Here is a 16,530-nt window from a genome sequence, read left to right on the forward strand (position 1 = left end):
TGTGTGAGATAATGTACAGTATTTGTTTAGATGGCGATGAGTCACTTCACGACCGTCCCTTCCAAAGCCCGCCACCCCCCTTTGCAGCGTATCGAAAGTTCTCGGCCCTTCTTCCAGACGCTAGCAGCCTAGACAACTGTCAGATGCTAGACAGAGAAACACGCAAGCAACACAGCAAAGTGGACCTCTGGACTTATTAGCTAGCTAAGCAACTCAACGGCACACCATCAGTTTGGAGACTGGTACACAGCGATTGACATCAGCGTAATTTGGCACTAAAAGTGCAAACCCAAAATATAGCTAACGAGAAAAGCTGATTCTTATAGCCATCAAGCGCGTTAGCTTTGATTTGTGGCGCAGCTCTCCTGCAGAACCTTAGTTGGTAGTTAGCTCTAATCTAGGCAGTCGAAACTTGCAGTTGTGTGGTTTGCTAGTTAACGTCAGCTAGCTGAGAAGGAGAGGTTTGCAGAAATAAGTGCTCCGGGGCTATGACTGCGGAAGAGGTGACCAACGAAGGACAGAATATCCCATTACCAATGGAGGGAGAGGATATCACGCAGAAGAAAGATGGAGGGGTTTTAAAGGTAACTGAACTAACTAGTTACCACGGCCACAAAGTCTTAAACCCCGCCTATTTCTAACATGTATCTTCTTAAAATGTGATTTTAATCCTAACCACGCTGCCAGCCTTACACCTAAACCTAACCTTAATTTAAGACCAAAAAGCAAATTTTTGTTGTCATGAATTTGTACGATATCGCCCATGTTGACTTTGCAGCTGTGTTAACTAGTGGAAACCCTAGCGAGCCAACAAGCTAGCGTTAGCATGCTCACTATCTACCCAATAGCAATTCATTGAATGGCATAACCAGCTACCTAGCAAGCTTGACTGAAGAAAAATGCTAAAATATTTTGGTCAGTTGGCTACAGTAGGGTAATTTAGATTAGTGAGATTTTGCAGCGCAGTCCATGATCTATATGCAACATTTGGGGTTTGCTACAGTAGTTATATCTGCTGGCTAAACTTAACTAACGTTAGCTAACTGGCTGACGTCACCTCGAACATGCTTGCTTCTCCACCAGCCCCATCTTCCCCCAGTAGTATCCAGGTGCAGCCCCGCAGCAGCCTGTGACTAAAACTACCCAGTCACTAAAACCATAATATCGCCAACTACTGGCTGTGGTTAACCCAGGGGAGAATGACTGCAACCCTCGCATTGAAGCCACGAAGTTCAATGCCGACCACGGTACTGCAGGCATTGTTAGGCTGGACACATGACATTTTTAACAATGCTTTTTTCTGATAAAAACTACTTTATGTATTTTTTATTTAACTAGGCAAGTCAGTTAAGAACAAATTCTTATTTATAATGACGGCCTAGGAACAGTGGTTAATTGCCTTGTTCAGGGGCAGAAGGACAGTTTCTTGTCAGCTCAGGGATTCGATCTAGCAACCTTTCGGTTTCTGGCCCAACGCCCAAACCACTAGGCTACCTGCCCCCCAGTTCATTGCATCTGCCGTGGAGCCCAGTTTCACACTGTTACCATATGTCCCAGCTGCTTGCCGTAGTTTTGAAGTAATCACGAAAAAACAGGCCTTATTTTAGGACATTTTTCAACCTGCCAGTGCCTATTAGTTCGTTCTATTGTGCACCGTGGCACCAACTCTCCTTCCGAAGGTTCTATTCCCAGTTTATTGTTCTATGTCACAATGGCTGCTTTGTTATTGTTGTCAATGAGACCTGCCCACATTGCTGGTAGTTAAAATGTAAACAACAACAAAAAAATACTCATGGAACTTTGAGGTCGTCCCATTGTTTACTGTAGGGAAATATAGGTATGTCTGTCTATTTCGCCAAATATCTTGCAATATGTATATTTTAATTTTTTTCAAGTCGGTCACTATTTAAACATGAGAACCCCCTCTTTCTAATTATGTAAGGCAGCGTACTCCGCTGTCATCAAACACTAGCTCCGGAATACCTTTTGCCCTTGGAACGTTGAGCCTCTCCCTTTGTTTTCCTATGGAGAGGCATGCTGGTATATTTTGCCAAATATCTTGCAATGTGTATATTTTCATTTTTTTCAAGTTGGACACCATTTTTGTCAGGATAATCTCTTTCTAATTACATACGGTTGGGCAGTGTACTCTGCAGTCATCGATCGCTAGACCAGAAATAGTCAAAGTTGCCATTTTTTTCTTACTTCCTCATTATGCAGACATAAGCACACCATTGAGGTGAGGATGTTTACTTTCTACACAAGTTATTTTTCAGTTTCGTCCTATGAACAGATGGTAGTAGTAAAATAAAAAGGGATACATTTCTTTGTGCCATTTAGGTGAAAAGGAATTCCAAGCATCACTCCAGTCAGAAGAGGCTCAGCGACCGTTCGATTCCATTCAATTGCTATGGGCTCGCGCTAGTGTTCCAGCTTAGCCAATGTTCTTTTGCCATTTTAAAGCCTTGGGTGAATTTTGACTCGTTCTATTGTTCAGCCTACCATTATAGTAATGCTACCAATATTTTATATTACACCAGATGTATGTCCTTGAACCGATTTATATAAAAAATCTTATAAAAATCGCACACAGGATGATCATTTAGTAGCTAATGGCAGCCTGCAGTACCCCGGTCAGCTTTGGACTTGAGATAAGGGGGCAGCACTGAGCTAGCCTGCAATGTCGCTTCCTGGAGTAGCTCAAACTGCGCATTTTATGTCTTCATAGACAGGTTGGTTGTTTAAATACATCGTTACAGTTGTTGGTTGGCTAGCTTGCGAATTTTTGCTATATTAGCATAGATGTGACAAAGGTCAAAAAACCTCCAAACAAGATATGGTATCAAGAACAACATAAAACTATACTACAGTAAACATTTCATCCTCTCACGAATGATGCAATTCCCCCCTTGGGCCAATCAGTGTAATTTTGTAAATAAGCCAGTGAGGGCCTACCGAGTGGTGCAGTTGACAGTACATGTCAGAGCAAAAACCAAGCCATGAGGTTAAAGGAATTGTCAGTAGAGCTCTGAGATCGAATTGTGTCAGCACAGATCTGGGGAAGGGTACCAAAGAAATTCTGCAGCATTGAAGGTCCCTAAGACCACAGTGGCCTCCATCATTCTTAAATGGAAGAAGTTTGGAACCACCAAGACTCTTCATAGAGCTGGCTGCCCGGCCAAACTGAGCAATCGGGGGAGAAGGGCCTTGGTCAGGGAGGCGATCAAGAACCCAAAGGTCACTCTGACTGAGTTCCTCTGGAGAGGGGAGAACCTTCCAGAAGGACAACCATCTCTGCAGCACTCCACCAATCAGGTCTTTATGGCAGAGTGGCCAGACAGAAGCCACTCCTTGGTAAAAGGCACATGACAGCCCGCTTGGTGTTTGCCAAAAGGCACCTAAATGACTCTCAGACCATGGGAAACAAGATTATCTGGTCTGATGAAGCAAAGATTGAGCTCTTTGGCCTGAATACCAAGCGTCAAGTCTGGAGGAAACCTGGCACCATCCCTACGGTGAAGCATGGTGATGGCAGCATCATGCTGTGGGGATGTTTTTCAGCAGCAGGGACTGGGAGACTAGTCAGGATCGAGGGAAAGATGAACGGCGCGAAGTACAGAGATCCTTGATGAAAACCAGCTCAGGACCTCAGACTGGGGCGAAGGTTCATCTTCCAACAGGACAACAACCCTAAGCACACAGCTAAGACAACGCAGGAGTGGCTTCGGGACAAGTCTCTGAATATCTTTGAATGTTCCAGCAAGAGCCTGGACTTGAACCTGTTCTAAAATCTCTGGAGAGGCCTGAAAATAGCTGTGCAGCAACACTCCCCATCCAACCTGCCAGAGCTTGAGAGAATCTGCAGAGAAGAATGGGAGAAACTCCGCAAATACAGGTGTGTAGCGTCATACCCAAGAAGACTCAAGGCTGTAATCGCTGCCAAAGATGCTTCGACAAAGTACTGAGTAAAGGGTATAAAATCCTAATGTAAATGTGATGGTTTTTATTTTTAATAAGTTTTCAAACATTTCCCCCCCCAAAAGTTTTTGCTTTCATTATGGGGTATTGTGTGTAGATTGATGAGGGGGGGGGGGGGGGGAAACGATTTAGTCCATTTTAGAATAAGGGTGCACCTAACACAACACAATGTGGAAAAAGTCAAAGGGTCTGAACTTTTTTAATGCATTGTATGTGGTAGGGATTATCGTGCTTTCAAGACAACTGTGAACTCAGGAAAAAAAAACGGGGTCAAGGGAAGGAGGAGAGGAGAAGGAAAAGGGAGATAGGAAAGGGAGATGGGGAAGGAGGAGCGGTACTTGAGGTAGGAATGGAAGTTAGTAAAGGAAAGAGGTTCACATATAGACTACCGTTCAAAGTTTGGGGTCACTTAGAAATGTCCTTGTTTTTGAAAGAAAAGCACTTTTTTTTGTCCATTTTAAAATAACATCAAATTGATCAGAAATACAGTGTAAACATTGTTAATGCTGTAAATTACTATTGTAGCTGGAAACAGCTGATTTGTTATGGAATATCTACATTGGTGTACAGAGGCCCATTATCAGCAACCATCACTCCTGTGTTCCAATGGCACGTTGTGTTAGCTAATCCAAGTTTATCATTTTAAAGGCTAATTGCTCATTAGAAAACCAATTTGCAATTATGATAGCACAGCTGAAAACTGTTTTGATTTAAAGAAGCAATAAAACTAGCCTTCTTTAGAGTAGTTGAGTGTCTGGAGCATCAGCATTTGTGTGTTCGATTACAGGGTCAAAATGGCCAGAAACAAAGACCTTTCTTCTGAAACTTGTGTGTCTACTCTTGTTCTGAGAAATGAAGGCTATTCCATGTGAGAAATTGCCAAGAAACTGAAGCTCTTGTACAACGCTGTGTACTACTCCCTTCACAGATCAGCTCAAACTGGCTCTAACCAGAATAGAAAGAGGAGTGGGAGGCCCGGTGCACAACTGAGCAAGAGAACAAGTACATTAAATAGTACCCGCAAAACACCAGTCTAAACGTCAACAGTGAAGAGGAGACTCCGGGATGCTGGCCTTCTAGGCAGAGTTCCTTTGTCCAGTGTCTGTCTTTTGCCCATCTTAATCTTTTCGTTTTATTGGCCAGTCTGAGATATGGCTTTTTCTTTGCAACTCTGCCTAGAAGGCTAGCATCCCGGAGAAGCTTCTTCACTGTTGACGTTGAGACTGGTGTTTTGTGGGTACTATTTAATGAAGCTGCCAGTTGAGGACTTGTGAAGCGTCTGTTTCTCAAACTAGACACTCTAATGTACTTGTCCTCTTGCTCAGTTGTGCACCGGGGCCTCCCACTCCTCTTTCTCTTCTGGTAGAAGCCAGTTTGTGCTGTTCTGTGAAGGGAGTAGTACACAGCATTGTACAAGAGCTTCAGTTTCACTGTCACACTTTACTTTTTATTCACAAATGCAATTTAAATGCTTGCACTGTGGAGCCCTGACCACCCGTGAGGAAAGGAATCTAGGAAAGAAAAGTTCACATGTATGTGGTAGGGATTAACCACGGCCATTAGATGGCGACAGTATTGGTTTTAGTGACAGGCTAGTTTCAGTCTCAGGCTGCTGTGGGGTTGCAGCTGGGTGCATCTCACTTCCCCATGTAATCAGAGATGTTATCATTGCCAGGTAGTTTGTACTGTCACTGAACTATGTGTTTCTGCAGCAAACTATCAAATGTCTAGTCATCACTATTCAGACTTAGCAGTGATCTTGAAGTGTCTTAGTTTTGGCTAGAAGGTTCTGACCTGGGTATAAGCATTTCATAGTTTCTTGTTTGTCAGCAACCATATCTGGTTACCTGGATGTTTTCTAGAGCCTGCCATATTTGGGATACCCACAGCTGCTTGGGGGGGGGGATTCTGGTTTTGGTGACCTGACCCTTCCCTGCTGAATATCCTATTTCTGCAGGGAGTGTGGCTGGTCAATGTTGACACTGAGAAGTGTGTGTGGGAGAGAGAGACTGTCAGTCATTCTGGCCCATAGTGTATTTCCCTACAGGCAGACTTGCAGCACATGGTGTCTCAGACAGTTTCCACATCATAACACAAATAAATCACCTCTTGAACAGTTTTAGAGCCCACAACCCAAGACCTAAACACAACAGCAGCCCAAAGTACTAGACTACATACAGTAAGCATGCACCTGTTAAGAAATTGACTGTCAGAACTGTTAGAACTCTTAGAACCTCCATGGATTGATGAGGAATTGAAAAACTGTATGGTTGAAAGAGATGGCAAAATGAGTGGCTAAGTCTGGCTGCACATCTGACTGGCTGACTTACTGCAAATTGAGACTTATGTGACTAAACTCAACAACAACAAAAAGAAGAAACTGTATTATGAAGCCAAGATCAATGATATAAAGAATGATGGGAAAAAAACGTAGGATTACTTTTAAATGAAATTATGGGCAGAAAGATCAATTCAACTCCATCAGATGGAGTATTTATCACAACCATTTGATGTTGCCAATTATTTTAATGATTACTTCATTGGCAAAGTGGGCAAACTTAGGCAGGAAATGCCAACAATGAACAGTGAGCCATTGTATTCATGCATAAAAAAAAAAGTAAAAAATGAAAGAAAAGCATTGCAAGTTTTGAATTTTGTAAAGTTAGTGTGGGAGAGGTAGAAAAATGATTGTTAATGACCAATAATGCCAAACCTCCTGGCATTGACTACTTAGATGGAAAGATACTGAGGATAGTAGCTGACTTCTAGCCACTCCTATCTGTCATATCTTTAACCCTTGTTTGGGTCTGTGGGACCCATTTTCAATGTTTACTAAAATAAATGATACAATTAATTATTTTTTCAACCTGAGACTCATTGGCCTTTGCTCATTTTCTGTGAAAAACATGTAAAATAACACATTTTCATTGAGTGCACACTGTGCACCCCTCTACACATTTATATTACATATGTGGTGTTTGGGTCCACTGGACCCGAGGGTAATAAGTGTGTGTTTGGTGAAAACAAGTAAAAAATTAAACAAACGGTTTGCTGTGTGCCTTAATTCTGTCTTCCTCCTCCCTGGGCCTGCTGTTTCCACATAGGCAGGAAGACAGACAGGTTCTTGGTGCTGTCTCCCGCGTTTCGCACACTCTTTACCTTTTTGTAGTGTGAAACTACACAATGTCTTGATGTAACCGGCACAATATTATTACAATAGATTATTTCGATACATTGTGGGAAAATACAGATTTATTTTTACACTCTACCCCAGCCAGGTGCGAATTGGGGGAGGGACACAACAAATAAATAGCTTTGCATGTGTGGCTCCTTATCACAATCAGTATGGCAAAAATAATCTCTGCTCAGAGGGAGAGAAGCTAGTGTGGAAGGAGCGTCTTCCACTTTGGAAGATGAAGAGCTCCCACCTCAGGCCTGTTCCATGTATTCAACAACTACGTTTGCGACACATCCCCAGTGTCCTATGTGCCAAATTAAAGGCAAAAATGTGGTACTCATGAGTACGCTACATAGGGATGGGAGAATCTGTGGCCAGGAACACCAGAAATCATAATGGATCACATTGCCACAAAAGGAGGGGTGGACAATTTAGACAAGCTGGTGACTGACTACAGCTGCAAAAGAAGAACCCTACGCTGGCCACTTGTGATATTCTTAAATACCTTGGACATCTTGGCGTACAATGTGTTTGTCATCTGGATGGCGTTGAACCCAGATTGGGACAGAGAGAAGCTGCAGAGGAGACGGCTCTTTCTCGAGGTGCTGGGCAAGGCATTATTAAGACCTCTAATCCCGAGGAGGCAACATATCCCAAGGAACCCAGCTTCTGCAGCCATCGTGAGGAGGATTCAGGAGGATGCTGGTGCCCCATCCGCTCGACCCACAGAACCAAGAGCTCCAATACCGGAAGTAAGTGTGAGTAGTGTTGTGTGTCTGACTCGCCTACCTTGGCATGTCGTAACTAAACTCAGCAAAAAAAGAAATGTCCCTTTTTCAGGACCCTGTCTTTCAAAGATAATTCGTAAAAATCCAAATAACTTCACAGATCTTCATTGTAAAGGGTTTAAACACAGTTTCCCATGTTCAATGAACCATAAACAATTAATGAACATGCACCTGTGTAACGATCGTTAATACACTAACAGCTTAGACGGTAGGCAATTAAGGTCACAGTTATGAAAACTTAGGACACTGAAGAGGCCTTTCTACTGACTCTGAAAAACACCAAAAGAAAGATGCCCAGGGTCCCTGCTCATCTGCGTCAACGTGCCTTAGGCATGCTGCAAGGAGACATGAGGACTGCAGATGTGGCCAGGGCAATAAATTGCAATGTCCGTACTGTGAGACGCTTAAGACAGCGCTACAGGGAGACAGGACAGACAGCTGATCGTCCTCGCAGTGGCAGGCCACATGTAACAACACCTGCACAGGATCGGTACATCCGAACATCACACCTGCGGGACAGGTACAGGATGGCAACAGCAACTGCCCTAGTTACACCAGGAACGCCCAATCCCTCCATCAGTGCTCAGACTGTTCGCAATAGGCTGAGAGAGGCTGGACTGAGGGCTTGGTGGCCTGTTGTAAGGCAGGTCCTCACCAGACATCACCGGAAACAACGTCGCCTATGGGCACAAACCCACCGTCGCTGGACCAGATAGGACTGGCAAAAAGTGCTCTTCACTGACGAGTTGTGGTTTTGTCTCACCCAGGGTGATGGTCGGATTCGCGTTTATTGTCGAAGGAATGAGCGTTACACCGAGGCATGTACTCTGGAGTGGGATCGATTTGGAGGTAGAGGGTCCGTCATGGTCTGGGGCAGTGTGTCACAGCATCATCGGACCGAGCTTGTTGTCATTTCATGCAATCTCCACGCTGTGCGTTACAGGGAAGACATCCTCCCTCATGTGGTACCCTTCCTGCAGGCTCATCCTGACATGACCCTCCAGCATGACAATGCCACCAGCCATACTGCTTGTTCTGTGTGTGATTTCCTGCAAGACAGGAATGTCAGTGTTCTGCCATGGCCAGCGAAGAGCCCGGATCTTGTCTGTTGAATGTTATGTTCATACAAATATTTACACATGTTAAGTTTGCTGAAAATAAACACAGTTGACAGTGAGAAAACAACACGTCTTTTTTTTTTGCTTAGTTTATATATGTGAGTGAGTGAGATGTTAGTAAAATTCCTGAACTAAGTGTTTTCATCATCCTAGATTGCAGCCGGTAGTAACAAGAAGAATCACTTCCATGTGTGTGGACCCAAGAAGGACAGAAAGACACATGCATCAAGTGCAAGAAATACATTTGCAACACACACACACACACACACACACACACACACACACACACACACACACACACACACACACACACAGTAAAACTCTGTCCCTCATGTGGTGTGTAGACCGGCCTTAATTTGTGTTCAATTGGGCTCATTTATCATTTCCATAAAATATGTCAAATTTGTCCTTCCAGTTTGTTCATAGCAATAAACATCAATAGTGATGAAAACCTTGTTTAATTTATATTTGTTCAAGATAAACATTATTTATTCAACCAATGTCTTGATTTGAGATTTTTGTTCACAAAAATCATTTGATAAAAAAACAAATAGCGCTTTTGTTGATAAATGTGAACTAGCAGAGGTCAATGGCATATGAATCATGTATGCTGTCTATATTGCTTGTAATTGATATAAGGCAACATCTAAGTGTTAAGTATTTCTACGTAAATTGTTATGGCTGTATTGTTTTAAAAACCCAATGATGTGGGTCCATCAGACCCATGAACATTGGGTGAAGAACAAAAACTTGGAACACCACACAAGGGTTAATCTGAGCCTAGAGGAAAGTATTTGTCCTCGGGCCTGGAGGGAAGCAATAGTAAGCAGGCTTTACTGGTTCTAACAGCAGACCTATATAAGCTTGCTGCCAGCTCTTAGCAAACGGTTGGAAAGAATGGTGTTTGGTCAAACACCATGCTATTTCTCAACACTGACACAAATGACTGATGATTGGTTGAAAGAAATTGATAGTAATAAGATTGTGGGAGCTGTACTGTTAGATTTCAGTGCAGCATTTGATATTATTGACCAAACCCTGTTGTTGAGAAAACAATGGTGTTATGGCTTTTCAACCTCTGCCATATCGTGGCTTCAGAGATGTTGATCTAATAGAACTCAAAGGGTTTTCTTTAATGGAAGCTTTTCTAATATCAAACATGTAAAGTGTGGTGTACCGCAGGGCGGTTCTCTAGGCCCTCTACTCTTTTCTATTTTTACCAATGACCTGCCACTGGCATTAAACAAAACGTGTGTCCATGTATGTTGATGATTCAACCATAAAGATGATTCGACCACAAAGAGTTGCAGTCTGTTTTGGAATGGGTGGCCAGTAATAAACTGGTCCTGAACATCTCTAAAACTAAGCGCATTGTATTTGGTACAAATCATTCCTTAAGTTCTAGACCTCAGCTGAATCTGGTAATGAATGGTATGGCTGTTGAACAAGTTGAGGAGACTAAATTACTTGGCGTTAGCTTTTCACAGTCCCCAAATCCAAAACAAATTCCAGAAAGCGTACAGTATTATATAGAGCCATTATTGCATGGAACTGTCTTCCATCTCATATTGTTCAAATGAACAGCACACCTGGTTTAAAAAAAAATGATAAAGAAACACCTCACTGCACAACGCCTCTCCCCTATTTGAGCTAGATAGTTTGTATGTATTGATATGTAGGCTACGTGTGCTGTTTTATACATACATTTTTTTGAATTGATGTAGTTCTGTCCTTGATGTTGTCTATTTAATGTTCTGTATTATGTTATGGTTTGTGTGGACACCAGGAAGAGTAGCTGCTGCTTTTGGGGTTCCTAATAAAATACCAAACACTACCACAGACAGACTATGCCATACACTGCTACAGCACAACTAACCTTCACTGTCGCTCTTTCCCTCTCTCCCTCCCCTACATCTGTAGTTGGTGAAGCAAGAGGGCACAGGGACAGAGCTGCCTATGACGGGGGACAAGGTGTTTGTTCACTATGTTGGCACGCTGCTGGATGGAACCCCATTTGACTCCAGTCGCGAACGAGGAGAGAAGTTCTCCTTTGAGCTGGGCAAAGGTGTGTGTGTGTGTGTGTGTGTGTGTGTCGAAGTACAAGCTGGGTGATCAAGACATTTGACTGTGTGTGTGTGTGTGTGTGTGTGTGTGTGTGTGTGTGTGTGTCGAAGTACAAGCTGGGTGATCAAGACATTTGACCTGTATGTGTGTGTGTGTGTGTGTGTGTGTGTGTGTAGGTCAGGTAATCAAGGCGTGGGACCTGGGAGTGGCTACTATGAAAGTAGGAGAGATTAGCCAGCTGATCTGTAAACCAGAGTACGCCTACGGCACCGCCGGCAGCCCCCCGAAGATACCCCCCAATGCTACTCTTGTCTTCCAGGTAACATGTCTGTTTTAGGTAAACATTCGGTGTCAACATTGACGTGTGTGACTGAGTCCTTAAATGGATGTTTTGTGTGTGTGTTAGGTGGAGCTGTTTGAGTTTCGAGGGGAGGACATCACTGAGGGAGAGGATGGAGGAATCATCCGTCGCATCATCACTAAGGGAGCGGGATACTCCAAACCTAATGAAGGAGCTGCCGTAGAAGGTACACACACAAACATCATCATCATCATCAAAAAGGAACAGGGATATTCCAAACTAAGACTTACTGTACAGGCTACAAGCTCTCACACCTTTCTCGGTCTCTTTCCCCTGCAGTGTGTGTGGAGGGCAGCTGTGAGGGCAAGGTCTTTGACCAGAGGGAGCTGAAGTTTGAGTTGGGAGATGGAAAGAGTCTGGGTCTGCCAAGTGGAGTGGAGAAAGCCCTGACCGCCATGGAACAGGGAGAGGAGTCACTCTTCATCATCAAACCCAAGTAATACACACACACACACATTACAAACCTAGTCTACATACTATTTTGTTATTTTGAGAAATGTATAATGGTGTGTTCTCTGGGTATATTGGCTGAGTTGTGTGGCTGTGTATGTATGGATATCTAATTGTAGTGTGTGTCGATGAATTTCTACGTGTGTGTGTGTGTGTGTGTAGGTATGGCTTTGGAAACATAGGAAGCAGCAAGTACAGTATTCCTGGTGGAGCCACTCTGCAGTACAAACTCAAACTGACCACCTTCGAAAAGGTATGACCCCTCACCCTTTAGCAATATCAACCAGAGGGTCCTGTCCAGAGACATGCCTTAGGCATTTTATTTGTGACATTTCCTAACTGTTTGCCTACTAAGTGTGCCCCAGATGAGTCTGGTGTTTTGAGAGGTGATTTGCTGGCTGACTGAAGCATTTCCTGTTCCCCAGGCCAAGGAATCTTGGGAGATGAACTCAGCAGAGAAACTGGAGCAGAGCATCATCATCAAGGAGAAAGGAACACAGTACTTCAAGGTTTAGATTTTAGTCATTTAGCAGATCCAGAGAGACATACAGGAGCAATTAGGATTAAGTACCTTGCTCAAGGGCACATCGACAGGTTCTTAACCGCTAGGCTACCTGTGTGTGGGTGGAGAGAAGTAGCTTCAAGCAGCAGTGCAGTATAACTAGCCAGGTCACCCGTGATACAAGTCAGTATTAGACATCCAGCCATGTCTGAGGATGTCGGGAGATGATGTGGAAACGCGCTGTTGCCTTTAAATAAGTGTTATTTTTGCTAGGGCGGTGGGGTTGGTGGATGGGTTTAAGCGTCTGCCTCTGGTGCAAAAGGTTGCATGTTTGAATCCAGCAGCGATGGAAAATTGTTTTTTAGATTTTTGTTTTAAGCCTATCTCAAACCTTAACCCTTACCTTAACCATTTGGAGTTTAATGCCTAACTTTAAGATTTCGGAGATAACCTTAAAAACTTGACGTTTGAGAAACCTGGATGAATGTATAATTCTGACGTGAGACTGTGTGAGCTTGTTTAGTATAACGTGTGTGTGTGTAGGAAGGGAAGCATCGCCAAGCGTCTGTCCAGTATAAGAGGATTGTGTCATGGCTGGAGAATGAATCAAGTTTGCCCGAGGGGGAGGACCAGAAAGCTAAAGCCCTGCGATTGGCTGCTCACCTCAACCTGGCCATGTGCTTCATCAAGCTTCAGGAACCAAGCTCTGCCTTCGACAACTGTGACAAGGTACACACAGACTCGATTAGGAGACACACACACACACCTGACCTGGCTGTATCTGAACATGTCTGACTTCCTAAATATTCCACACCAAACCTATTCCACCACTTACTTTTGGTTTCTGCTCTCTCTCGCGTGTGTGCGAAGGCCCTGGAGCTAGACGAATCCAATGAAAAGGCTCTATTCCGGAGGGGGGAGGCACTGTTTGCCATGAAGGAGTTTGATAGGGCGAGAGCAGACTTCCAGCGCGTCACCCAACTTTATCCTAGCAACAAGGCCGCCAAGAGCCAGGTACTGTACTAGAATAGTCTTTGTGTGCCTTGTCTAAACTTCCCTCTCCTTTCATCTGGATGTCCATCTCTCCTTGCTGTTTGTCTGATCCGGGGCTCTCTGTCTGCCCTCCCAGGTGGCTCTGTGCCAGAAACAGATTAAGGAGCAGCATGAGAAGGACAAGAGGCTCTACGCCAACATGTTCCAGAAGTTCGCAGAGAGAGACGCCAAGGTGAGTCAAACAGCCAACACACTACACATTTCCTTTAGCCACGCAACACTTCCCCTAGCTCCTACAGATTAAACTCTTCCCCTAGCCCCAAGGTGAGTTGAGATGGAATACTGGAGAGACATCAGAACAGATTAACCCACACTTAGCATCGTATAAGAAAGTGTTCCACATGGATGCTGGCCATGTTGACTCCAATGCTTCCCACAGTTGTCAAGTTAGCTGGATGTCCTTTGGGTGGTGGACCATTCTTGATACACACGGGAAACTGTTGAGCGTGAAAAACCCAGCAGCATTGCAGTTCTTGACATACTCAAACCAGTGTGCCTGGCAGCTACTACCACACTCTTTTCCAAGGCACTTAAATATTTTGTCTTACCCTCTGAATTGCACACATACACAATCCTTGTCTCAACTGTCTCGAGGCTTAAAAATCCTTCTTTAACTTGTCTCCTCCCCTTCATCTACACTGAAGTGGATTTAACAAGTGACATCAATAAGGGATCATAGCTTTCACCTGGTTAGCCTATGTTATGGAAAGAGCATGTTCTTAATGTTTTGTATACTCAGTGTAAATGACTGTTTTAATGTCTCTCTCTTTGTTTCTGCTGTGATGAACAGAAGGAGGCTGACAAGGGGATGGAGAACATAGGTGGGATGGATGTAGAGGAGAGTGGAGGACAGGAGTAATGACTGCTGGAGAAAGATGTCAGACTGTGTCATGAAGACCTTTTTAAAACTTCAGGCATTCGTGTTTATAAAGAGAGAATGTGTTTGTGATAAGTGTGTGTGTGTCCATGGCTCAACTGTATCTCCTGTGTGTGTGTGTATGTCTGCGTGCTATCGTCATGGCAGCTAGCTGGCTGGGTGGGCCTTCTGTAGCTGACTGCACTCAGGAGGTGTGGCTAAAAGAAGTGCCCCCCATCCCTCTGGTTAGCATGTAGCAGGCTGCCCCCTCCCCCCTCCCCCCCTTACTCATAGAGCTCTTTGCTTAATGGAGTTGGAAGCCCAGTACTGGGTGTGTGTATTTGTGTGTGTGTGTGTGTGTGTAAACCCCCCTTTCACCCAGCAAGGGCTAATCCCCAAACCCCCTTCACTTCTCACCACCTTCCAAGGCCAACTGATCAACTCCTGGGGACTGCTTCATGTGTATGTGTGACTGTGTGTGTCCGCAGACAGTAGCAGCACCCTCTCTAGCAGCAGTCATGCTAACTAAAGGGTTGCTCTCTGCTTCTCAAACACACTATGTTCTTACTCTGGGTTTATGATTTATCTTAATTGTTCTTCATGGGATGATGATTTACTTCACACCTAGAAGGGTGTGTGTGAAGCAGCTTCTTCTGGTCAGACTGAACCAGTATAAAGCTCAGTCACATTACATATATAGTCTTACTGTAGTCTGTCTGCATTCCAAATAACACTTTATACCTTGTAGATCAGAGTTTCCCAAACGCGATCCTGGGGCCCCCCAATGGGTGCACGTTTTGATTTTTCCCCAATACTACACAGCTGATTCAAAGAATCAAAGCTTGATGATGAGTTGGTTAATTGAATTATCTGTGTAGTGCTAGGGCAAAAACCAAAACGTGCACCTGGGGGGGCAGGACCGAGTTTGGGAGACCCTGTTGTAGATTACCAATATGCCCTACTTTTTGACCAATGGTCAGAGGTGGTTACTAAAGTAGTGCACTATATAGGTAATGGGTGTCATTTGAGATGCAGACTTTCTGTAATCTTATTCTTGCATACAGCATCTCCAGCAGACCTGGCTCTAGGTTCAGCTAAACAAGGTCCTGTGAAGCAGAGCAGCTAGGGAGTGAGATTGGTCAGGGTTTGGGGTGTCAACTGCATGCTGGTTGGTTGGGGGGAGGTCTATCTGATTGGATCATCACGATTGGTTCTCAGACTGAAGGCTCTAATGACTAATAAACAGAAATTACTCAAACTCTGGTCTGTGTCCTCATGTTTTTGTATTTAGGTCACTGTACCTTTTGGCCAATCAATTTTGTAGTATACAGTGGAAACAAAAGTAGTTTTTACAAGACTGACAAATTCAAATACAAACTAATTGGGTAAACCAAAAGCAATTCTCCCATTTGAGATAGAATCTACTGATAATGTGTGACAAGGAAATTCAAAGACTGTTCCTTGGGACGACCCTAAACCAACCATAACCGTTTCAAATAGAAACTTCTGTGGGGTGACATTAGAATGTGGGTCATCCCACTACGCTGTGCGGGACAAGCACAACAGTTGGGTTTCCTAAAGCTGGTTTGCAACATGGCAGTTTTTTGACAAGGTAAAAATCTGTCATTCTGCCCCTGAACAAGGCAGTTAACCCACTGTTCCTAGACCGTCATTGAAAATAAGAATTTGTTCTTAACCGACTTGCCTAGTTAAAGAAAGGTTAAAAAAAAATCTGGTATAATTTTCTGCTCTGGATCAAAGAGTGCTCCCCAAACCTCTTCCTGTTGGTTTTCGCTCCAACCCTCATCTAGCACACCTGATTCTAATAATTACCTGGTTGATAAGCTGAACCAGGTCAGTTACAACTGGGGTTGGAGAAAAAACCTACAGGAGGGAAGCTCTCCAAGAACAGGGTTGGAGAGCCCTGATCCAGAGCCATATAAATCAGTATACGTGGCCCATGCAGAGCTCAAACCTACCACCCTCTTCTGTAAACCAGCTATCTGAACCAGATCTGGATCGACATGATCCTAGATCAGACCAGAGTTGTTAAAGTTATGGTTCTGTTAGCTGTGGATATGAACCCACCACAAACAGGAACTTGGCTAACTCAGTTCACTAGACATTTGTGTTCAGTTGGTGATGGGTCAGTAGTACTGACCATCAGCTGAACCTGTCTCTC

The 16,530-nt window shown here is 44.0% G+C and overlaps 1 protein-coding gene across 1 annotated transcript; it reads left to right on the top strand.

Moving 5' to 3' along the window:
- The first annotated feature begins 120 nt into the window (after positions 1 to 120).
- Positions 121 to 15,606, top strand: LOC123724471 (peptidyl-prolyl cis-trans isomerase FKBP4). The gene is made up of 11 exons (XM_045688242.1): positions 121 to 584; positions 10,983 to 11,127; positions 11,303 to 11,445; positions 11,533 to 11,653; positions 11,767 to 11,923; positions 12,100 to 12,190; positions 12,363 to 12,446; positions 12,983 to 13,168; positions 13,310 to 13,453; positions 13,569 to 13,664; positions 14,283 to 15,606. Exons 1-11 carry the CDS (start codon positions 489 to 491, stop codon positions 14,349 to 14,351), a joined length of 1,332 nt encoding a protein of 443 aa, XP_045544198.1. The 5' UTR covers positions 121 to 488; the 3' UTR covers positions 14,352 to 15,606.
- The last annotated feature ends 924 nt before the right edge of the window (positions 15,607 to 16,530 follow it).

Source organism: Salmo salar, chromosome ssa10, assembly GCF_905237065.1.
Source record: "Salmo salar chromosome ssa10, Ssal_v3.1, whole genome shotgun sequence".
Lineage (NCBI taxonomy): Eukaryota > Metazoa > Chordata > Actinopteri > Salmoniformes > Salmonidae > Salmo > Salmo salar.